Source organism: Hibiscus syriacus, unplaced genomic scaffold, assembly GCF_006381635.1.
Source record: "Hibiscus syriacus cultivar Baekdansim isolate YM2019G1 unplaced genomic scaffold, ASM638163v2 tig00005939_pilon, whole genome shotgun sequence".
NCBI classification, from domain to species: domain Eukaryota; kingdom Viridiplantae; phylum Streptophyta; class Magnoliopsida; order Malvales; family Malvaceae; genus Hibiscus; species Hibiscus syriacus.
The window spans coordinates 681,181-706,989 of record NW_024062073.1 but is presented as its reverse complement, the minus strand read 5'-3'; the positions used below and the strand labels follow the sequence as shown (position 1 = coordinate 706,989).

The following is a 25,809-nucleotide window of genomic DNA, read 5'->3' as shown; positions in this document are numbered from 1 at the left end:
ATTTTAATATTTATTACTTTATAGTTTAGACTTTAATATTGATTCATACAATTTTTTTAATAATTTTTGTGTCAAATGCATCAATTTATGTTTATATTAAATTCTATATAATATTAATTGATTTTACATGTAGTTAAGAAAATAAGATAAAGCTTTCAGTGAGCTTAATAAGTAAAGAGGCGAACATCAAACTTAACGAGTAATGAGTCGAGCAACAAGTGCTTTTTAACAAACACGAGTTGAACAATAATTTTTTTAACGAGCACGAATCAAACACTATCTAATTCGGGACTGACTCGGTCGACAAACATCCCCAAACGATAGTTACTCGGTGATCAAATTATAATAAATTAATAATGTAAATGACTAAAATACATCTTTTCAATTTTAGTGATCAAAATTGAACGGAATTGAAAGAAGTTATTTGTAGTTTACCCTCAACAAAAAAGCATACTTTAACCTAACGATCTTTTTTCTGTTTCAATTTTTTGGGAAAAAAAAGAGAGAATTTAAGAGCGAACAAAGAAGAGAAGAAAAGAAAAAACTGTTAGCTGTTCAGATATGGGAGACGCGTTTTGCTCTGACTGCAAAAAGCACACGGAAGTGGTTTTTGACCACTCGGCCGGTGACACCGTGTGTTCGGAGTGCGGGTTAGTGTTGGAGTCACACTCCATCGACGAGACATCTGAATGGAGAACATTCGCCAATGAGTCGGGCGATAACGATCCCGTCCGTGTCGGCGGTCCCACCAACCCACTCTTGGCCGACGGCGGTTTATCCACCGTTATCGCTAAGCCTAACGGCACTTCTGGAGAGTTCCTCTCTTCTTCATTGGGTCGGTGGCAGAATCGTGGGTCGAATTCGGATCGCGGATTGATTCTTGCTTTTAAGACCATTGCTACCATGTCCGATAGGTATTTTGTTTTGTTTTATTCGTTGGATTTTGCATTGTGGAGTGTCTTTGGATGGACAGAAATTGTGGGGAAACTCATGGGGTAAATGGATCAGAGTTTTGTTTGATTTAGTTGAATGAATTGGATGACTTTAATTTGTTTGAGGGATTTTAATGTTTCATGATGTCATTTGGCAGTCGGGATCGGGGGAAAAAATATGTTTCTTAGTTGGTGAAAACATCACAATTATTGTTAGTATGTCTATTTGTTTGTACTGGAGAAAATTGAGGGTCAATGCTAGGAAATTAGAATTGATTGGAATGTGTTACCTTTAGAATTATATTTTTCTTAAGCAGAACAATTAGTATCTAATCACATCAATTAGACCAGCTCAAATTAATCAAACTGAATATTAAGACTGCATCTCTTAGAAGGCATTGTGTTCTAATCTATCTGAATATATTTTTTTTCTTAGAAGGAACTATTCTGTTTCCCTTAGGTGTTAAGATTTGCATTTTTGTTGGCGCACTTCCTTTTCTATATGAAGTAAAATTCTATGCTTGTAAGATAATAGTTTACGACGAACCGACACTTATTTGGATTAGTTTATGTTTCAGGTTGGGCCTTGTTGCAACGATCAAGGTACGCTACCTACGTCTGTGTAGATACTATTCATATATGGTGTTTCGATTTATTTGTCTGGGCTAGTGACATGCACATATGCGTATAGACTTGTCTACTCCCTCATTTTAGTATTCCAAGTGTGTATTATTGATACTAGTTGGTGTTGACGCCATAGACTAATTAAAGTTGACTAGACTATGTCATGTCGGCTTCAATCCTAAACTAAAGGATAATGTAAACCTTGTTAGAATGAGCCAACTGAAAGAAGATATGAAAGTATAATATTGTGCATGAGTTGAAACCTCAAATGCATACAGGAATTACCTTAATGCTGCTGTTCCCTTTCCCCGGTCTGTACACGAGCAGAAAAGAACTATAAATTTTAAACTTGAGCTTGCATTAGTGCTAAAAACCAAAATACATATAAATGGTATCATAAGAAGCTTCTCATGCTCTTAGTCACCTTACGATGAGGAAAAAGAATAAGGTTTGGGTTGTTGATTGGGCAAGAAAGCATTTTGTTTACCAAACAAAATTGTTGCCAAGTGTGTTGAAGACTTCTACACCGTAAGGAAATCTGTATTATTTCTAATAAAGTAAAAAATTATAGAAATATTAAATATTATTTGATTTATTTATTATTTTACATATTGTTTAACGATCTTTTTAATGGTTAAAAATGTACCATTTCACTGTTATAAGTGTAACACCTTAAACCAATACGACACACATTCAACCGGTCAGAATGCCACACAGAACCACCGGAGTGACTAACCAAAATTTTCTTTTTAATTTTTTTGTTTTTTTTAAAATGACCATTTGTAACCACTCATGCTAAAATAAATCAACTACAATTTAAATAAAATAGTTTACATTAGGAGCTCCCAAAATAATATTTAAATCATGCAGACCATAGTTCAAAATGAGTTACGACTTATACAAAAATATACAAATCGAGGTTTACAATTATACATGCTCTCTAAAGATGAACTTGTGACGGACTTTGCACTATATGGGTCTGGATCACTGTTGTCAAAAGGTCCTCAGACTGCTCCTCGACTAACCTGCGTAAGAAAACAAATTCCAAACACTGAGCTAACTAGCCCAGTGCCACACTAACAACTAAGCCATACTAAAAGTGTTCATGACATGCTCTAGCTAACTGATAAACTGAGATAGTGAGTATACTCGTATAATGCACTCTCTACTCTATGGTAGACACCATGGTGCAGCTGAGGGTTCTGCATCTCGGAGCTCACACACCCCTCTAGTCTACTGAGGTTGGTGGCCCGAAATCTCTACATCGGTCAACCCCCTCGACTAGCCCATTCCTTGAGTGTTGGACCTTGCGCCCAAGCTAATTAGCTTTAAGTGCCTCGCTTACTACGTAAGGATATATCCGGACTGAAACTATACTTTTGATAATGCTAGCATTTTCTAAAGGAACTCGGGTGTCTTGGTCGTTTCCCGAGCCACATCCAAGGCTATTTTTATGTCATCCTAATTGAATCTTGTTTCTAAGTGTAATTAATATCATTAATATTCTCACTTGTAGTCTTATTTGATGATATAATGAAGTGTTGGGGTCCCTCGAGTCTAATTCCCTTAAAAACTGACATTTTTGCCTAAAACAGACTGAAAGTATCGATACTAGCCCAAGAGTATCGATACTCCTGCAATAGTTTCGATACTTTATATAAGTATCGATACTTTTAAACATTATGTTCTGCTCAGTTTTCAAACTTTATAGGAGTTTCGAAACTATGACCCAAAGTTTCGATAATCTTGAAAGAGTATCAATGCTCTTGCCCAGAAACTCACGAATTTGCCCAAAACGAATAACAAGTATCGTTACTATCCATATAGTATCAATACTCTACATGCAGAAGTCGTAAAACACATACTAAAATGCTATATTCTCAATCCCAAAGACCCTAGTGAGGTCCCCAAACATGCTTAAAGTTTTATTTGATCAACAAGGGTCATAATAGAGGCTTTAAACACATTTATAACTCTAACACAAGAATTTCACCATGGAAATGTTTATCATGCTCAACTCAACCATTTAAACTATTTTGAACTTCTAATGACTCACTAAGAGTATAGAAGAGTTGTAAAGGCGTTACCTTGCTTATTTGGTGGCTAGAACTCTCCTCAAATCAACCAATGCTCAACTTTCTTTGCCTTTTGATTTGGAACTCTCTCCCACTTCATTCACTAAACAAGGTAAGAAAATGGATTACTAATCCATCTAGAAGTTGAGTACATTCTAAATAACTCCTTAATATCCAAAACATAGCTAGAATCCATAGATTCTAACAACCCTCTCAAAACCCATTTTTGGTTATATGCATAAAAACTAATGAAATTGAGCTTATATTGAAGCTTGAAGAATAAGGAGTTGAAATCTTACCTTGGCTTCACTCAACTAAGCTTGAATTTCTCTAAATTCCTCACTTTAGGAAAGAATGAAGAAGAGAGAAAGATGAGAAGATAGGAAGAGTGTTTGGTGAGTTGTGTAAGGGGTTTTGGTTCACGTTGAAAACATTAAATATGGAGGGATTTTCAGCTTCCAAAATGACTATGGGTAAACTACACTTTTAGTCCCTTTACTCTTATTTCATAATTTACTCATCCCCAAACAACAACTCTCTTGGGCCCTAACTCAAGTCCACAAACAACAACTTGAACCAACTATAATATAAGGTCCAATGTTAGAATTTGGTTTTTATGGAATGAATCAGTTGATTTTGAGGCTGACAAGTTGATGGGTTCTTTCATAGTATCTGTAGATACAGGCCCTCCAACTTTGCTGGAGCTTATTGCTATCAAGAAGGGTGTACTTCTTTTGAGCCTTTCTTCAGAGGTTTAAGAATTGGTGGATCGTTGCTTCGGATAGCATCTTGCTGTGGATTGGGTTAAGAATTTAGATAGTTGTCCAGGTGTTTTTTCTTCATCTAGTGATAGATATTGTTGTTGTTAAGACTTTTGGAGGGTGCTATCAGAAGGGTTGACTGAATAGCTAATTTTGAAGCTGATAGCTTAGCTAAGGTTGGTATTGGGTAGTTATTGTTGGTTGGATTAGGATGTTGTTTAATTGAGAGAAAGATGTGTTGTTTGGTGTGTTTCGGGTTGTTTTTGTACGGGGATTGTTTGTCTTAAACTTTATGTAATCTTTTACTTATTAATGAATTTTGAGGCACTCTTTCCTCCTTCCGCTGATTAAGGAACACCGATTGGTGTTCTGTTAATCATGAAGGGGTTTTTAACGAGGCCTCCACTTCCTATCAAACAAAGGTCCAGTGGCTCAACTTTGGGTTTCGGGTTGACCCGAACTACTAATCCGGGATTCGGGGCGTTACAATAAGAACCAAGAAGTTATCCCTAAAATGTACTAGATATCATTTAAGCTTGAAGAATTAAGTAACCGATGTAAGTATCTAGTGCATTGCAGCCAGGATACAATCCTCCTTAAAAACTTCAGATGTTTTGATTGCTATGCAGTGTTGAGCATTTAACTCTCTAAAAATATATTTGCATCCCATTCTCGCTGTATAACTTTTGGATTTTTAATAGTTGTATGTGAAGGTTTTAAGAAAAGGAAAATAAACTTCTAAAAATGTACTGTAACAGAAATAGTTCTTATTAGATGTTTTGAATTGGAAATTTAATTTCTTCCCACTCTTCAAAGCTTTTCTTCTTTTATTTTTATGGTCCCTTTATTTTTTAAATTTTGCTGAATCTTCGGTTTTATTTTTTTCCCTTAATTTGAGAACCGAAGCTCTTGTAATCTACATCTCTTTAATTGTCTTTTAATAATCACCATACAGTTCGACCCCCTAAGGTAGCTACCATTTTCTGTGACAGAGTTTACAGCAGATCTAATAAGAAGATTAAAAGAGTTGAATCAGATAAGGGTTTTGCAGGAGTTGTTTTTTCGATTGATAATGATGAAATGGAAGTAACTTGGCAGGTTAGCCAAATGTTAGGTGTTAATTTTGAGGGGGGTAGGAAAGTTTTTGCTGAGAAGTTTTCGGAGTCTAATTCGGTTAGGGGGGAGAAGGGTGGGTATTAACCCTTATTATTGGTTGAAGGCTTTTAATTTTATTTTTATGGTTCGTGTTTCTTGTGTCACTTGGAATATTAGAGGATTAGGTAGGAAGGAAAAAGCTAGGGCAGTGAGGAAGGTGGTTGTTAATAAGAAACCGTCGTTTCTTTTTTTGCAAGAAACGAAATTGGAGGTGGTTCGTGTAGGCTTGAGGAGGAAGTTGGGGGGTAAAATTCTAGGTGGGTTGGTGGATTCTCCGACCGTGGGTGCATCAGGAGGATTGGTTACGGATGAGGATTGGTTTTTACCTCAGCTAGTGAAAATTTCACAAAGGTTTATAGCTTTAAAGGGTATAGTAAAGGATAACCAAGAGGTGTGTTGTTTTATTAATGTTTACGGGCCCTCTGTCGAAGCTGATAAAGAAGCGTTTTTTGAGGAATTATCCAGTTTTATTTCTTCATTGGGGTGTCCTTTATGTGTTGCTGGAGATTTTAATGCTCACTTGTCACAGGAAGAAAAGATGGGGAAATCTCTGAATGAAAATTCAATGGGATGGTTCAGGGAGTTTCTATTCCATACAAGTTTAATGGATCTGCCTTTGGTGGGAGGAAGTTTCACTTGGGGTAGTAACAGGGAAGATCCTACATTTGTGAGGTTGGATAGGTTCTTAGTTTCTGCAGATTTCTTAGGCTTATTCCCGGATGTTGTTCAGATGCTATTACCTAAGTCAATTTCAGATCATAATGCTGTGGCATTGGATTCCAATAAGATTAATTGGGGTCCGAAACCCTTCAAACTATTCAATTACAGTATGGAGGAGGGTTTTAAGGAAGCTGTGGAAAAGAAAATTTCAGAAGCTAAGAGTAGGAAGAGGCTGAACATTGAGGAGTTACTTAGAGTTTCTAAGACAGAAATCATGAATTGGTCTAATGGAAGCAGATTGCAATTACAAAGTTTGATTGAAAGCAAAGAGAGACTAATTTCGAATCAAGAAGCTCAATTACAACAAAGGATTCCTTCCGTTTCTATGGTGGATGTTGCAAAAGAAAAAAGTGAATTATGGTCATTATATAAAAAAGAAGAATTAGTTTGGTTTCAAAAATCAAGGGCGCAGTGGATTATGGATGGAGATAGAAATTCAAGGTATTTTCATCAATGTGCTACAAATAGAGGGAGGGTGAATGCTCTTAATTCTTTGGATGTGAGTGGGAATTTGATTGAGGATCCGATAAGGATAAAAGCTGCAATTTTTGATTTTTTTCAAGAATGCTTACAATGCCATTCCGACGGTTGGAGTTGTGAAGATGGATTTGAATTTTTCTAAACTTTCGGAGAGTCAAGTTGCTCAATTAGATATGAATTTTTCGGAGGAGGAAGTTTGGGAGATAATACATTCGTCGGATAGTAATAAAGCTCCGGGTCCTGACGGATTGAATATGGGATTTTTCAAGAAATTTTGGCCGGTTTTGAAAGGAGACATTCTTAAGTTTTTTGAAGATTTCTACAAAGGGAAGAAGTTTGGGAAAGGTGTCAATCATTCCTTTATCACTCTAATTCCGAAGAAGCAGATTCCAGTATGCATTGAGGATTACAGACCAATCAGTTTGGTAGGGAGACTTTACAAAATCTTGTCTAAAGTTTTGTCAAGAAGGTTAAGGCTGTGCATAGGAGGGTTAATTGGTCAATCTCAATTTGCTTTCATCCCGGGAAGGCAGATTTGTGATTGCTCCTTAATTGCTAATGAAGCAATCGATTTTTGGAGGAGGAAAGGAAGGGAAGGTCTCGTCTTCAAAGTGGATTTCAAGAGGGCTTACGACACTGTTGATTGGAATTTTTTAATCAAAGTTATGGAGTGTATGGGGTTTAGCAGAAGATGGAGGTCGTGGATCCATAATTGCTTAAGTTCAACTTCTATTTCAATTCTTGTCAATGGCTCCCCAACTGAAAGTTTTAAAATATCTAGGGGGCTGAGACAAGGGTGTTCTCTATCCCCGCTTCTGTTGAATATAGTGGGTGAATTTCTGAATTTACTATTGTCTAAAGCAGTAGCATTGGGGTTGTTTGAGGGCTTTAATTTAGGTTCTGATAATTCTTCGTCGATGCTGTCCCATTTACAATTTGCGAATGACTTGATTATTTTTTGTAAAGCTTCTAAGGGTCAATTAGCAAATTTGAAGAGGGTTTTGGTTGTTTTTGAGATGTGTACAGGGCTGCAGCTGAATTTGTTGAAAAGCAGAATTTTTTTTTCTCAATTTACAAGATAACATTGTTGGGGAATGGGCAGATTCTATTGGTTGTTTAAGAGGTTCTTTTCCGGCAGAATACTTGGGGTTACCTTTGGGTGCTAAGAGGAATTCTATTCAACTATGGGATCCGATTGTTAATAAGTTCTACCAGAAATTGACAGGCTGGAAACTGTCTTCTTTATCAATAGCAGGAAGGACAGTCTTGATAAAATCAGTCTTGAATGCTCTCCCTAATTACTATATGTCACTTTTCAAAATGCCAGTGGTTGTGAGGAAGAAATTGGAATCTATTATGGCCAACTTCTTGTGGGGTTCATCGGCTGTGAAGAAAAGGCTCCATTGGGTTAACTGGAATACTGTCTGTAAAAATAAAGAGTTGGGGGGATTGGGAATTTCGGATCTAAAGTTACGGAATAGAGCTTTATTGGGCAAGTGGGTTTGGAAATTTGGTACAGAGAAGGACTCTTGGTGGAAGACTTTGATTTGTTCTAAGTATAATGCGGGATCGAGCTCTATTGTGTTAGATGGTAAACTGCCCTCTAATGTGTCTTGGATTTGGAAAGGTGTTTTAAATAACTATTGGTCTAATGACTCTTTTGGTTTATGCCTTCGAAATAATCTCGTGCTTCAGGTGGGTAAAGGAGAGTCTATCAGATTTTGGCATGATTCTTGGATTTCTAATGTTTCTTTGAAGACTTTGTTTCCTAGGATCTTTGCTCTGTCTGTTAATAAGGAAGGTGTTGTGACTGAATTTGGGTGTATATTGAATGGGGAGTGGGTATGGGATTTTCAACTTAGGAGGAATTTAATGGATAGTGAGTTTGAACATTGGATGGAACTGATGGTTTTGCTGGATAATTTTCGCCCTCTACTGCAGGGTGAAGACCGTGTTGCGTGGAAAGGTAGTGGGGATGGTGAGTTCTCGGTTAATTCGTGCTCAAGACTATTTTCAAGTTTAGCAGAATCTGACAATTCTTGGTTTGAGATTGTGTGGAAAGGTTTAGTTCCACCAAAGGTAGAGATTTTCCTATGGCAAGTTATTCATCAGAAGTTGGCTGTCAAAGCTGCTTTATTGAGAAGAGGAGTTAAAGATATAGAAAACCCGCTTTGTGTGTTCTGTGGTGAGGAATCGGAATCAGTCAGTCACTTATTTTTTTCCTGCGTCCAGGTTTGGCAGATTTGGGCAAAACTACTCCGTCTGTGGAGAGTTTTTTCAGTTCTCCCTAATAATCCGAAAGGCTTCCTGCTTTCATGGTTGCAACTTAGACCTTACTCGGGTATTTGGAGATTTATTCCAGGAGCTGTTTTGTGGTCTGTTTGGCTGTGCCGGAACCAGATTGTATTTGAGAAAGGCAAGATGGACAAAGAAAATCTGTTTTTTTTGGTGAGGTATAGGGTGGCACCATGGTTTTTAGCAAAAAATAAGGATTTGTCTATTCATATGGATAGCCTTGTGGGTGATCTTACTTTGGCGGATATGAATAAATCCCCTTCTAACTTTCGACTGTCAAGATTAAAATGGTGTCCCCCTCCTTCCGGTTACTTTAAGATGAATGTTGATGGGGTTGTCAACTTTGACTGGAAAAAGAGTGGTATTGGTGGAGTTCTTAAAGATGCTGGTAATAACAAATTGGTTTCCTTCTCTACAGCCTTAGGACCTTGTTCTCCTATTCTTGTAGAGATTTATGCAATCAAAACCGGGGTAGATGTATTTTTTGATTCAGTTTGGAGGGACAAAGGAAATCTTATTTTAGAGAGTGACTCGCTTCTTGCAGTTAAGTGGATCAACAGCCCGGATCTTTGCCCGGTTCACCTTGTTGATTTTATTTCAGAAATTCAGAAGTCAGTGGTGCTTTATAATGTTATTATTAAGCATATCAGCAGAGGTATGAATGTGGAAGCTGATTGTCTAGCTAAGTCAGGAATTGGTTAGTGACTGTGGAGGATATTGTTAGTAGCTGTGCCTTGGTTTCTTTGGTTGTTTCTTTGATTTGGCAATTATTTGTAATGTTTGGTTCTTATGTAATTGTTGGTTATTAATATACTAAGGCACTCTTTTCCTCCTTCCGCTACTTGTCTCCTTAATAGAGACAACTATGAGGGAGGTTTTTAATGAGGCCTTCTATTCCTATCAAAAAAAAAATTTGTGCATGTTTATGCTTCTAAAAGAAAATAATTTGCAAGTATTTGTTTGAGTTAATTTAATACTTTTCTGATTCATAGGAGCATCTTCTGTTGTGTTTTACACTTAAAATGTTAGCTTGATGACCTTTTCATTCATTATTATTCTTTCTTTTATCAATTTTCATATATGCATCTAATTTATGATGCTTTTGGCATTGATTGAAGGATCGAGCTAATGAGATATTTAAGAAAGTGGAAGACCAGAAGTCTAGTAGAGGAAGAAATCAGGATGCATTGTTGGCTGCTTGCCTATACATTGCTTGTCGACAAGAGGACAAGCCACGCACTGTCAAGGGTACAGCCTAAGATTCTTTTAACATATGGATGCTTCGTGATTTATCTTTCCTAATGTGTATGAGGTTTCCTAAACCTGGATTTCAAATAGAAATTTGCTCTGTTGCCAATGGAGCTACAAAGAAAGAAATTGGCCGAGCAAAAGAATACATAGTGAAAACATTGGGATTGGAAACTGGTCAGTCTGTGGAGATGGGAACCATACATGCTGGTGACTTCATGGTGAGTTCCCTATTTTCATCAAAAAAAAGAAGAAGATAAAGGTGCTCTCAGTCTACAACTTTGTTGCCGCAGTTCCTTTCTTGAATATTGTATTGTTCATTTATATACCCAGTATGGTTGTCACTAACATTAATTTCTTTTAACTATCAGAGGCGTTTTTGTTCCAATCTTGGTATGAATAATCAAGCCGTTAAAGCTGCTCAAGAATCAGTTCAGAAGTCGGAGGAGTTTGATATAAGGTAGTTATTATTCTAGTTTCATCACAAAGCACTGAAACTAAATTGAAATATCTTTCAATGCTTTTTACCTTTCAAATAAATTTTAGTTCAGTGTCCTATTTGGCTAGGATTCTCATCAATGGACCTCTCCAGTTCACAGAATTGTAATTAGGAAGTGTTTTAAGTTGATCACCTAACATGATTAAGAAAGAATTAGAATGTTTGAATAAAATATTGACAGAGAGAGAAGCTGATCAGGAACTAAGTGAAAATTATGGCTGACATCTTGCAATAATTGCTATTAGTTTTTAAAGACATAATTTAGGTTGATTATGAGGTATTGATGAATGAGAAGCTAAACCTTTTAGAGATCTAGCAACTTTGTATGTAATATAATCACACTACAAGAAATAGTGTGAATGTGTCAAGATTTATATAACATGTATTATTTATTTATTTATTTTGATATTTATAACTTGTATTATAACATATAGAAAGTTACATATATGTAATTCCTTAAACAAGATTATCACAAGTGAAACTATCCAAACATTATACAATATGTGGATTTTGAAGTCTTTCCTTTGGAGATTAGGATGTTCATTATAGTTCTGTATGTATTAGACTGTTTGATGATTTTGAAAGAAAAATAATTTGATTAGCCTTCCTCATATTATTCCATTGACTTATCACATCAATCAGGTTGCTTTGCTTCTGTTTGTCTCTTGCAAAGTGTATTTCAGCTTAATAGTAACACCTAGCTTGTTTACGTAAAAATAAACTTTCTTTATCTCCATAAAGCACATTCCTGAAATGACTGAATGCTAAGCTTTCTTTTTTGCTTGTAAGCTATGGAGCTAAAAATAATTCAAAATAATAAATAAATAGTGATCAGTCTTTCCGAACACCTGCAAACATGATATAAATGGTTTCTTCTGAGAGCTTTTGCAAAGATATGGTTGCAATACAAAAGTTTGCCCTGCGTCTTCTCCAAGCTTCTGCACTGTCTACCTTTTTTGAATACACCCATCCCACCCTTCCCCTGCCTTCCCTCTTTTTTCTTGTGTTTTCCCATTATCTTTGGTTTTTGGACTAGGTTTCAGGTCGAAGGAAGATGAAGTTACTAACTTTGACTTAGAGATTTCTGCCTTCTAGTTTTTGCAGCTTTTTTTTTTTTATATAAAATTTGTTAGTTGAGAATAGAGATTGTTGTATCGAGACATATTATCTTTCACGTATCTATGCATGTCTTCTTTAATGGTTTTGTTCATTTATGGTTTATAACTTTGTATAGTTACTTGCTAACAATTTATGGGAATTTTGCAGGCGCAGCCCTATATCAATTGCAGCAGCGGTCATTTATATTATAACACAGCTTTCGGATGATAAGAAGCCTCTCAGAGGTTTGCTCTTTACCATCATTCTTTTTAAGTAAAAATAAAGATGTTTTGGAAACTACTTTTGTGTTCCTACATTTCTTCTTGATACAGTGCTGATAAATGCAGTTTAGGTTCTAATATTGAATTATGCGACATGAGTGCGTATTTTTCCATTAAAAAGAATAAAAGTGTGTTCAAATTCTTTTAGTTGCAACCTTCATTCTATGAAAAATGCACACTTTTGATGGAAAACAATGTGTGGGGGTGCAGATATTTCACTTGCCACTGGAGTTGCAGAAGGGACTATACGAAATTCATACAAGGATCTTTATCCCCATTTGACAAAGATAATACCGAACTGGTATGCTAAGGAAGAAGATCTCAAGAACCTATGCAGTCCTTGAATTTGCAAAATGGACAGCGACAGAAACACCGAAAACTTACGAAGGAAAAACAATCATCAAATTGTCCGAGTTCTCGTTGGAACGCTGTGAAAATGGTGTCTCTTTTTTTGTGGTTCCTTGTCTTACAAGCAGAGAGAGAAGTGGGGAAGAGTTGAAATATGGAAAAGAAGGTTTTCTGTATCAAGTGATGAAATTTATTTGATGTTTGGAAATTATTCGAGGGATTATTGATAAAAAGATGTGGATATAGAAGTGTATGTTATTGACTGGAATGTCCCCACAGGTCAATACTGTGACTCCATGTATCAAGTTCATGCTCCAGTGGTAATTTTGAGCTTTTTGATTTTTGGGTGATCCTGGTTTATCAAAAATTTAAACCCTGTTTTTTTTCCTTTTATGAAACATGGATTTCTATTTCGAGCGTATATTATCTTCTAAATGTCCAAGATTCATTGAGTTCTATTAATTGAGTTCAACACTGTCCAATATACAATTACCATGTGGCTCGGCCCAAAAGGGTTTAGATCTTTTTAGGATGGATCACACAAGATATGGTTGATAATCATCCTCAAATTTAAAATTATCATATATTTTTAAATTTTTTATGTTATTTTTTATTAAAAATATATTTATTCTATTATAATTTTATAAATCCGTTTTTTCTTAAATTTTAGAATTTATCCCTTAATATGAAATTTATCCCTTCTGCTCTTGCTGTCTTCATTTGCCCTTTATGTTTTCGAGGTAAGCATCAAATCTTTCGAAAATGAGCTCGTCGGCGTTTCTCAGATGGCAAAAACTCTTAAAAATCATTGGTAAACTATACGGGAGACCACCAAACTATGCTCATAAATCAATCTTGTCACCGAACTATTTTTTATCTCAATTCGACCACCAAACTTTTTAATTGCTTCAATCAGACCACTCTCCGTTAAAAAAACGGAGAGTCTGACGTGGCTGTTATAAACTAACGGCGATATTTTTTTAATTATAATTAATGCCAGCTGAGTACACACGTGGAAAACCAATGGGTTTTTTCAAATTAAACCCATTCGCCTTCGCCTCACTTTTGCATTACACTCGTTGAAAGAGTGAAAACACATTCGCCTTCATCGCAGAAAACCCATTCGCCTTCAACCTCCTCGTCTGAAAATCCTTCGCACTTTAGAGAGATTTCATCTGAAAACCCATTCACCTTCATCGCAGAAAACTCATTCGCCTTCAACCTCCTCGTCTAAAAATCCTTCGCACTTTAGAGAGATTTCAAAAGATTTCGTCTGAAAACCCATTCGCCTTCACCGCAGAAAACCCATTAGCCTTCATCGCAGAAAACCCATTCACCTTCAACCTCCCCGTTTAACAATGGATAGTAGATATCATCGTTTTGGAAGAAGACTTAAACGCGAGATATGGTAAGCGCTGAAAAATGGGGCTTCTTCCGTTTAAAAAATATTTTTGAAGCTCCTCAAAATAAATTTGAAAACTCTTATTTTATTATGTTAAATTTGAAAACTTTCTTCTATTAAAATGCTATATATGTTAGGGAGTTTATTTGGGTGTAATGCTTAATGTTAGTATAAATGGTTAGTATATATGTTAATATTTTTGCTTACTGAGATTATATGAGTTTAGTGGGTTTACTGTTAGTATTAATGGTTTTCATGCTTACTGATTACACGAATGAGAATAGTATATATGAGATTATATGGATTTTTCTTATGCTTACTGATTGCACGAATTGGTTTGTTGTTAGTATACATGGGTTTACTGCTATATATGCTTACTGTTTTATAGAATACATGAATTTATATGTAGTGATAGAATTATTTGTTTGCATGCATATATATGGTTTGCATGGAATCAATGAATGTGAGTACTGCATGTATATGTTATGCATGTATATGTTGTGTATGAATATATGTGTTTAGTGAATTTCAGTAAGTTGACTTTTGCATGAATATATGCAATGCACATGTACAAACATGTAACTTTGCAATTTTTGTGGTCCTCACATGTTATGTGTTGCTATTAGTATAGTATTTTGAATGTGATCCCCACATGTTATGTGCTAGAATCTATTATTTGAAAAGTTATTTTTTGTCTCTTTTGATATATTGTTAGTATATTCAGTTGTAGTTAAATATTCTTTAATTATTTGAATAATAATGAAATTTTTTCATTAACATATTTGAATTCTCAAAAATTTACAACTGTAGTACATCATGGTGGTTTTTTTGTTAAGAGAACAAGGCTGGAATACACTAGTATACTAGTGGACTACTTTGACAACTGTGATGCTGATGAGATGTCCATCTTTGAAATTATTGATATGATAACCAAATTAGGAATTAGTTATTCACTTAAGATATTTTGGCAAGTGTCAAACATTACACTAGAGGTCAAACCACTCTTAATTGATAGTGATATACTTGAAATGCTTAGGGTTTTACCTAGTGACCATAACATTCACATATATTTGGAATGCATTGAAAGACTTAATGAGCATAATCAACACTGGTCTGAACATAATGAACCTGAAATTAATGAAGCAGAACCAGTTCAACCCGAAATTACTGAACCCGAAATTAATGAACCAGCTCAGCCAGAAATTAATGAACCAGAACCAGCTTAGCCAGAAATTAATGAACCTAAAATTGATGAACCAGAACCTGCTGAGGTGAGGATAGATTCTAAGTATGAAGCCCCACAGATAAGTAGTGATGAATCTGACTTTTCTGCTAGTGATAATGACTTTGAAAATTCAGAAGTTGAATTAAGTGATTTGAATACTGGGGTGGAAAGTGATGAAATGAGGGTTGTTAGTGACTCTAAAGATGGAAATTCTGACTCATTATACAGTGCAGATGAGTCAAATGGTGATGGTTCACATAGGAATCCTAGACACCCTGAATTTAATACTGCCATAGATATTACAAACCCTAAATTAAAGGTTGGACTGATCTTTACTAACAAGACAATATTAAGGGAGGCAATCAGAATGTATGCAATTAAAAATAGGTATAATGTGAAGTTTAGAAGAAATGACAACAAAAGAATCCAAGTAAGATGTAAGGAAAGTTGTCCTTGGGTTTTATGGGCCTCTCCACTTACCCCTAAAGATCCTAGTTATGGTACTTGGCAAATTAAGTCACTGAATGATGAACATACATGTCTTAAGGGGTTTGAAAATCATAATATAACTGCTAATTGGATAGCATAACAATATTTTCAATCATTCCATGTTGATCCCAATTATTCTGTTAAATCCCTTAAGCAAGATGTGCGTAATGATTATGGCATCATAGTTTCTGCATCTAAGTGTTCTAGAGCTAAGTGCATAGCTCTTGAAAAGCTGCATGGTAACCACACAGAACAATACACCAAATTGTATGATTACCTAAGTGAGCTTAGGTACACAAATCCAGGCACAACCACCGTTTGTCATTTGGATGAGAGAGTTTTCAAGAGGGTTTATATTTGTATGCAAGCAACGAATGATGTGTTCAAATCAGGGTGTAGGCCGATTATATGTTTGGATGGGTGTCGCCTAAAGGGATTTTTTGGGGGGCATCTGCTAGCCGCTGTTGGAGTTGATGCAGATGACTCTATTTATCCATTAGCCTTTGCAGTTGTAGAGAGTGAGAATCAATCATCCTGGTTCTGGTTTTTAGAAGTATTGGGTAATGATTTGGAGTTGAATAATTCTCACATATTGACATTCATGACTGATAGACAGAAGGTATTTATTACCATACTTTTAAAATTTTGTTTGATGTAAATCAATCTAATATTGATTTCTAATCTTTTATGTTGCTGTGTGTAGGGGCTGGTAGAAGTTGTGGCAGAATTGTTCCTCAATGCAGAACATAGAACATGTGTGAGACACTTATATTCAAATTTTAAGAGCAATGGTCATCATAAGGGGAAAGCATTGAAGGACAACCTGTGGATGGCTGTTAGGGCAATATATCTTAGGGAGTTTGAATATGCCATGGAAGGAATGAAAGTATATATATTTTTGGTAAACTTGTTATTTTACATGTGTTCATGTTGATGAAGAGTATACTAAAAATAAATTATTTCATGCAGCTTTTATCAGGGATAACACACAAGTGGTTGTCAGAGAAGGATCCTAAACAGTGGTCAAAGTCACACTTCTCTTCCAGAGCCAAGTCAGACATGCTGTTAAACAATTTTTGTGAGTGTTTCAATAAGGTGAATATGACAAACCAATTCATACAAGTTTTAAAAAATTGTTATTATGTAATCTAAGATTTTTTTTTCATTTTGTGATTAATTGATACTTGAAACTAGAGACAAACCAATTATTACATTGTTGGAGTCCATTAGAACAATGTTGATGCAAAGAATTGCAAAAAAAAAGGATCAAGCTAATAAGTTTGTTGGGCCTGTATGCCCTAAAATTTAGAAGAAACTATGCAATGCAATATCACAAGCTGTTGAGTTAATCGATCGATGGAATTGGACAAGAATTGGCAATTAAAATTTTGGTGGAAGCTTTTGCAGAAAATTGAAAAGATTTGCACAGTGATTTAGAGTGGTTTGACTTTCTCAATCAAAGTCTACGTCCACTACCCTAGCTATCCACACTAAGGATTTTTCAACAAATTCACTAATTTTTTTTGAGGCCAAAGAGATAACCTTACAACTCCCTCAAGAATATACCCCAATTCTTGAGAACACTCTTTCTCAAAGAGAATATTACAAATTTGCAAACTTACAAGGAAATCCTCACAAGATAGATTGTTTGCACAATTTTAGAACAAAGAAAAGAACACTAAAAAATGAATACAATTGAGTACAAGTAGTGTTCTTGAAAGCAAAATGAATATTGAATGAAAAATAGGCTTGAAATGCTCAAGCTTCCGCCCAAAAATATTTTGGCAAATTGTTTTCACAAAGCATGGTTCTAGACATTTCTTCTAAAGTTCGATTTTTCCTCTCAACAACTCCATTTTGTTGAGGGTTCTAGGTGCTGAAAAATTATGGCTAATACCATTTGAATTACAAAATTCAGTAAATGCAAGATTTTCAAATTCAGTTCCATGATCACTCCTAACACTAGTTATGGAGAAACCTTTTTCGTTTTGGATTACTTTTGAAAACATGATGAATTTTTCTAATGCTTTATCTTTAGTGCTTAAGAATAGAACCCAAGTATATCTAGAATAGTCATCTACCAAGACAAATGCATATTGTTTTCCACCCAAGCAAGTAGTTCTAGATGGCCCAAAAAGATATAAGTGGATCAATTGTAATACTCTACTAGTTGATACATCGTTAATGGATTTAAAAGAAACTCGCTTCTATTTTCCTTTAGCACAAGCATCACCGATTTTATCATTATCAAATTTTAGTTTAGGCAACCCTCGAACTAAATCACCTTAAATTAGCCGTTGCAAAACGCTCATACTAGCATGTCCTAGTCTCCTATGCCATAACCAACTATCATGCTCATCCTTAGCAACTAGACATAAATTAGTCATATCAATAGAGTCTAAATGCACCATGTAAATGTTTCTTATTCTATGACCAACAAGCATAATCCGATTAGATGCAATGTCAATGACTTTACAACCATTAGTTTCAAACATGAAATTGAATCCCTTATCACATAATTGACTAATACTCAAAACATTATGCTTTAACCCATTCACATATAAAACATTTTTAATTTGTATGGAAGAGGTATTACCTATTGTACCTATACCTTCAATGTGACCTTTTGAATTATCACCAAAAGTCACTTCTCCTCCATTTGTGACATTAAGCTTTATGAACCGGCTTTTGTCCCCGGTCATGTGTCTTAAGCATCCACTATCAAGGTACCATGAGTTTGGATTTGTTTCCCGTGCCTTGTAGCAATGCTCCTTTTCCTACAAACATAGATTGATTTCTAATTTTTGGTACCCAAATTCTTTTGGGTCCATATTCATTAGTTTCCAAAATCCTAGTCCCCTTAGGTATCCATTTGTGTAGGATATCCTTATCTTTAGTAGTAATGAGTCATTTAGGAACCCATATACTTATAATGATTTTTCCATTAGAGTTTCTTCAGGGACCTCTATGATTGTAGTTTTTAAACCTTTTTCTAACAAAGTTGGATTTTGAATTTTATCCATTTTCAAAATGTTTTGTTCCAACTTTATCAAAAGAAGCTTTAAGATCATCAATTTTCTTTTGATGATCATCATTGACCTTTGAAAGTAAATTTTGCAAATCCTAATTTTTCTTTTCAAACTCTTCTAGTTTGATTTGCAAATATTTGATTTTACTTTCAAAATCATTGTTGGTCTTGGATATGAGCTTATTTTCATTTTTCAATTTTGAGACATCATTTTTATATTTTAAAAACAATTTCTCATAATCCGAAGCCAACCCATTATATTCCTCTAATAACTCATCATAAGATAAATCATCTAATTTAGATGAGTTAGAGGTTACCTTAGAATCTTCCCTGAATTCCATCAAGCACAAGTTTGCTACTTCTTGTTCCTCTTCATCGGAACCTTCTTCATCGCTCCATGTAGCCACATGAGCCTTGTGCTTATTCTTTGATTGACCATTTCTCTTCAATTGTGGGCAATCATATTTGACATGCCCCGACTTTTTACATTCATAGCAAATGATAGGGTCCTTCTCTTTTGGTTCATTTTTGAGGCCTTCATTTCATTTAAATTTTTTTCCTTGGTAAGGTCTCTTCATTTTTATGAACCGTTTGGCAAACAATGTCATTTCCTCGTCATCGTTACCTTCATCTGAATCACTCTCATCTTTTGTGGATTTGAGAGCAACTCCAATGTTTTTCTTCTTCTCCTTCTCCTTTGGTGTCTTATCAATCTTATCGAGGTCCACCTCATCTTCAAGCATCATTTCATGAGTGAGGAGGGAACTAATTAGCTCTTCAAGAGTTAAGTACTTTAGGTTCTTATCCTCGATGATTGCCGTCTTCTTGGATTGCCACGATTTTGGAAGTGAGTAAACTAACTTCCTCACAAGCTTTTCATTTGGAATGATCTCTCCATATGATTTGAGACCATTGACAATCGTTGAGAATCTATCTGTCATAGCTTTGATATATTCATTTGGTTTCATCCTGAAATTTTCATAGCTATGTGTTAGAAGACTAATTTTAGATTCTTTTACCTCGTCGGTGCCTTCATGAGTGACTTGTAGTTTATCCCATATTTCTTTGGAGGTTGTACAAGATGAAACTCTTCCATATTCATCTGGTCCAAGAGCACAAAATATGATATGGATGGCTTTGGAGTTGAGCTGGAACATTCTTGTCTCTCCTTCACTCCACAATCTTGGATGAGTGAGAGGCTTGATATATCCGTCTTCTACAATATTTCATGCTCTCATGTCACTTGCTTGAATGAAATACATCATCCTATTCTTCCAAAAGGCATAGTTAGCTCTATTGAAGAAAGAAGGCTTGTTGACGGGCATCGAATCGAGATCGGAGTCAACATTTGAAGTAGAGGCCATTGATGACTTGATAATCGATGTAACTCTTCCCGAATTGACTCAAGAGGTGATTAAACCTTCAAATGAGTGAGGCTCTGATACCAATTGTTGAGTTAATCGATCGACGAAATTGACCAATAGGGGGTGAATTGGCAATTAAAATTTTGGTGGAAGCTTTTGCAGAAAATTGAAAAGATTTGCACAGTGATTTAGAGTGGTTCGACTTTCTCAATCAAAGTCTACGTCCACTACCTTAGCTATCCACACTAAGGATTTTCCAACAAATTCACTAATTTGTTCTTTCTTTTTAGGCCAAAGAGATAACCTTACAACTCCCTCAAGAATATACCCCAATTCTTGAGAACACTCTTTCTCAAAGAGAATATTACAAATTTGCAAACTTACAAGGAAATCCTCACAAGGTAGATTGTTTGCACAATTTTAGAACAAAGAAAATAACACTAAAATGAATACAATTGAGTAGAAGTAGTGTTCTTGAAAGTAAAATGAATATTGAATGAAAAATAGGCTTGAAATGCTTAAACTTGAGGTTTGATGCTTTCTCTTTGATTCTCTCTTGATTCTTGTTTCTTGTGCATTCTTGTTATTGATCAATGGCTTCTAAGCTTGTTTAAATACACCTTTAAATGATTCTGAATGTTGGGGATGATTAGTGGAGTCAATAGAGCCGTTTAACTGTGAAAACAATTAATTAAATCAGTTGGGAGCGTCAGTGCATCGATGCATACCCAAGGTGCATCGGTGCATCAAGTGTAAAATTCAAATATTTTGACCGTTGGACCCTTAGTGCATCCGTGCACTAAGAGTGCACCGATGCATGAAATGCATTCAATGTTTCAAAATAACCAGAGTGCATCGATGCATGGCTGGTACATCGATGCATCAAATGCATTCGATGTTTTCATAAAACTCTGAGTGCATCGATGCATAGTATGTGCATCGATGCATGAAATGCATTCGATGTTCAATTTATTCCATGGTGCATCGATGCATGGATTGGTGCATCGTTGCATCACTTTGAAAAATTGATTTTAGGCTTGATTTTGGTTCAAAATACTTTGTGAAAATTGTTTCAAAAATATATTAAGTATAAAACACAATTTTACACATTTAGTAAGGTTTGAAATTGATCTTGAAGACTTGGAGTAATAATTTTATATTAGAGTAATGAAATCGAATATACTTAGAAAATCATTTGTAAAATCTTAAAAGTCATTTAACTTGATTTGTTATTTCGAAACATCAAAATGTTTTCAACACAAGCAAATAGGTATAACTTTTTATATTTTTGCCATTTGTTTTGATTGCATATTGGTAATGCTTATGTATGCTTTTGGTTAACTTGGTAATACATATTCTTCATGCATACTGTTATTACATATTGTTACTGCATATTGTTCATGCATATAGTTGTTGGCCCATTCTTGCTGGTGGACCAACATACCTAGTTTCATGTGGTCCTTCAAATCAGCATTGTGTCAACATTGAAACTAAAACTTGTTCATGTAGAAAATGGGAACTAACAGGTAACTTAATGTTTTATTAATATAATGTTAATTTTTTCTTTTCTTTATTTTTATAATAACTAATTGTTTTTTAATCTAGGTATTCCTTGTATACATGCAATTTCTGTCATAATCATGAATCATGAAAACCCATAAAACTTTATGGACCAATGCTACTTAGTGAAAACCCAAATGAACATATACTCAAATTTTATCAACCCGGTAAGAGGTCCTAATCAGTGGACTCCTATTGAAACAATAGAGCCTATCTTACCACCTACCTTGAGAATGCCATCGGGAAGACCACACAAGAACAGAAGAATGGAGGCTGATGAAGCACCTCCTTATACTCGTAGGGTGACAAAGAGGGGAGTTAAAATATTATGTAGAAAATGTGGGGGTTCTGGACATAATGTCATAACATGCAAGGGTCAGGTTGGTCGCAATACAAGGCCCCTCCAACAAACACAAAATCTGCTGCAAGAAGATCAAAACTGCCAGTATGTTATAGATTGACTTTGTTTTAGCTTGCATTTGTTTTAGATTGATTGGAGCTTATTGATTGTATTTGTTTTTTATTACAGTTTAGAAGATCAAATGAAGATGTCATGCAAAATCAAACAAGTAGTTCAAGGTCACAACAACTTGCAGGGGTCCATACTGTTAGATGCATGCCCACTCCCACTGTACCATTGCGTCAAGATAGTTGTGTCACTCAATCATCTCCCCATCAACAAGCTCCAACACCAAACCAAGTTGCGATGAAAAATCACAGAACTAGTCCAAGGGCACAATCACCTTCACAAGGCTATACGGTTAGATGGATGCCTACCCCAACTGTCCACATTAGGCAGCAAACTTATTTCAGCCAGTCATCTCCAAAGAGGCATAAAAGTGATACTTCTGGCAGCCAACCATCTCCACAAAACTATACTTTTTGTTTGATATTTTGAGTAGTGCAATTGACCATACACATTTTAGTGCTTTGATCAGCTGATATTGTTAGGTTTTGTGGTGATAGTTGATATTGTTAGGACACGTGAGGGATAGATGATATTGTTAGGTTTTGTGGTGACAATTGACAGTAGCTTATGTATGTCCAAACAATTGTTCTCTAAATCTTTTGTGTATTTGCTTATGTGTATTGGTCAAACATTCGATGTATGCCATATATTGGCTTGAAAACGAATTCAATGAAATTTTTGTATGTTTATATCCTTATATTTGAAGCATTTCCTTAAGACAAATCTATCTCACAAATTTAACATTTCATTAATACTTAAAGCATTACACTGAAAATAACATGTTACATACATTGCATCTTCAATTCTAACACACGTCTATTAACCCATACAATGTAGTTAACAACATAACATAATATTACCAGAAATTACTCCAACAAAGAAGACAAGAAAACAAGACTTAAGAGATTATAATTCCCACTATCACTCCCGCAATGAAAACAAGAGCAGAAGTCAAAATCCAAGCAGATTTTCGTTTCCTTTGTTCCTCCTCCATAGATCCAATCTTTCTTAGAAGACCAACAATAATAGCTTTTGACCGATAACTTACTGGTGGATCATACCAACAAAAAAACTTGCAAACCCGAGCCCATTTTCTATAATTTCCACAACCCCAAAATCTCCTACCAAGATTTTTGTCGGTCCATCTGGTTGTTAGCGTCGAACGAACTCCACATAAGCACATCCGATTCTCATTTTCTTCATCCATCCATCCGATTCTCATTTTCTTCATCCATGTTTTGAAGCATTCTTCCTTCTTCTTCCTTCTTTTTTTTAACGGAGAGTGGTCTGATTGAAGCAATTAAAAAGTTTGGTGGTCGAATTGAGACAAAAAATAGTTCGGTGGCAAGATTGATTTATGAGCATAGTTTGGTGGTCTCCCATGTAGTTTACCCAAAAATCATCAAAAACACATATGCTCAAACAAGAAACCTAGTTGTTTCCCAATATTCAAGTCAATCCACCAAGTTTCCCGAGTACCAGACGCCCTCTGTCACTTGGGGCCGTTGTTCAGGGCAGAAAAGAGAGCGTGTCAAAATATGTGATTATTTCAAATCTTTAGGAATAATCCCCGATGAATTAGAGAATCTAGAATTGCCCTCTACTGTTGAAGTTATGTGTGCGCGTGTCCAGTTTTTACAGAAGCTTGGATTCACTATCGACGATATCAACGAATACCCTTTGTCCTTTGATGCTCGGTTGCAGCGTGCGTAAAAACATGGTACTTGTGTTGGGTTACTTGGAAAAAAATGGGTATCCCGAAGTCGAAACTAGGGGAGTTTGTTAAGAACCATCCGCAGGTGTTGCACACAATTGTGGTCGTTGAGCTTGCCCCTGTTTTTAAGTTTCTTAGGGGTCGATGTCGAGAAGCAGGATATGGGATACGTTCTGCAGAAGTATCCGGAGTTGTTGGGGTTTAAGCTCGAGGGGGACCATGAGTACTTCGGTTGCTTACTTAGCGAGCATCGGGGTTAGTCCGAGAGATATCGGTCCTGTGGTGACATAATATCCGTATTTGCTAGGGATGAGAGTTGGGACTGTGATTAAGCCGTTTGTGGATTACTTGGTTTCGTTGGGATTGCCGAAGAAGATTTTGGCTAGAATGTTAGAGAAACAGGCATACATACTCGGCTATGATCTTTAAGAAACTGTTAGGCCGAATGTTGATTGTTTTGATTAGTTTCGGGACTCGGAGGGAAGCGATCGAATCAGTTATCGCACAAATTCTCGAGTTACCTCTAAAAGCTGTCTTCACAACAGTATTTCTTCTGCCTGAAGCTCAAGATTGACCCGGACGGGTTTGCTCGTATTATCGAGAAGATGCCACAGATTGCAAGCCTAAATCAACATGTTCTTATGAAACCTATCAAGTTTCTTTCGGGGCGGGGACTTCCGTTAGTTAGTTGCACTACGAATGAAGTCATGAAGAAAAGCTATTATTACTTCAAAACCGAGATGGGGAGGCCAGTCAACGAGCTTGTGGCTTTTCCGGAGTACTTTACGTACAGCTTGGAATCGAGGATCAAACTCAGGTACACCAAGTTACAAAGCAAGGGAATCAGGTCGTCGTTGAATTGGTTTCTGAATTGTAGTGACCAGAGATTTGAAGAGAGATTGCAGGTCGATTATATCGAATCAGAAAGTTTAGGACCATCGTTCCGAATGGGTGGGAAATTGGAGCTACTGGGAAACGACGTTATGTCTGATGAAGAAGACGAGAGTGATGATGAAGTACTTTATAGACGCACGGTTTCTCTGTAGTAAGATTCGTTCCAGTTACATTAATCAGCTTCGATTTAAACTGCTATATATCTGGTCCATCTTTTTCTTTGTGCCCCTTATTTTGTTCTTAGTATTTGTTATAGTTGGATTCTCCATATTCATTGTTACAACTATGGTGTTTGTCATGTTTGCCCACAGTTGCATTGACCGAGTCGTATAGCTTGTATGTGTATGCAAACGGGCATCATCACATGCAAGCTCTTGCGATGGACTAACACATTCATGTAGACTTATCTCGATGAAATTGGTTACTACGAACAGTTCATTGAACGTTCTATTCATTTACGCTCCCAACTTTGATCGATTAAATCAGAAATCAGCAACTGGTATTTACAGACACGCAGGTGAGCTTCCTTGAATGCTTGAGGACTTGTTTTTATAGCAAAACTTGTAAAGCATATGGACATTCTAGTGAGATTTTTTTTATGCTTCTTTCATTTTACCACATGTTCCGACTTAAGTTGTAGAAACTGCTATGTTGGGTCTAAAACACTCAAAGTTATTGTTGGTTTTCAAGTTAAACACTTTAGATTTCGAATTTGAGCGAATTAATCTCTCTCGAAATACGAGTTTTTATTAATTCTTATTCCAACTTCAAACTTTGTTGTCTTCGCTTACAATAATATTACAAGTACATCAACATGAATTAAAAATCATGTGGTTGCATTATTTTTTCTTCCAATTGTTTGCATTAATCAATTTCATTGTGAAGAAATACATAGTCAATGGTTGGTTGATTGTATTAATAAAAGAAAAGACACTAAAATATAGCAACATGCTTAGACTTATTCTCAAGTTTACACAACGCAAGGGCATCCAGTAAGTTTGCACAAATCTGAAAATTCATCACGTGGCCAACACGAAATTGACTTCAAAATAGCACAAATACAAGTAATGCATATGTTTTTTTATTTCAGCTATATGTTAATATATAGCAACGGAAAACCTCGACTTCAAAGATGTAAAGCAACTTAC

At 35.7% G+C, this 25,809-nt stretch overlaps 1 protein-coding gene across 1 annotated transcript; it reads left to right on the top strand.

The window, feature by feature from the left end:
• The first annotated feature begins 526 nt into the window (after positions 1 to 526).
• Positions 527 to 12,776, top strand: LOC120200365 (transcription initiation factor IIB-2). Its single transcript, XM_039201232.1, has 7 exons — positions 527 to 914; positions 1,511 to 1,535; positions 10,161 to 10,290; positions 10,381 to 10,511; positions 10,662 to 10,750; positions 12,056 to 12,132; positions 12,379 to 12,776. Exons 1-7 carry the CDS (start codon positions 562 to 564, stop codon positions 12,510 to 12,512), a joined length of 939 nt encoding a protein of 312 aa, XP_039057163.1. The 5' UTR covers positions 527 to 561; the 3' UTR covers positions 12,513 to 12,776.
• Positions 12,777 to 25,809: the final 13,033 nt, after the last annotated feature.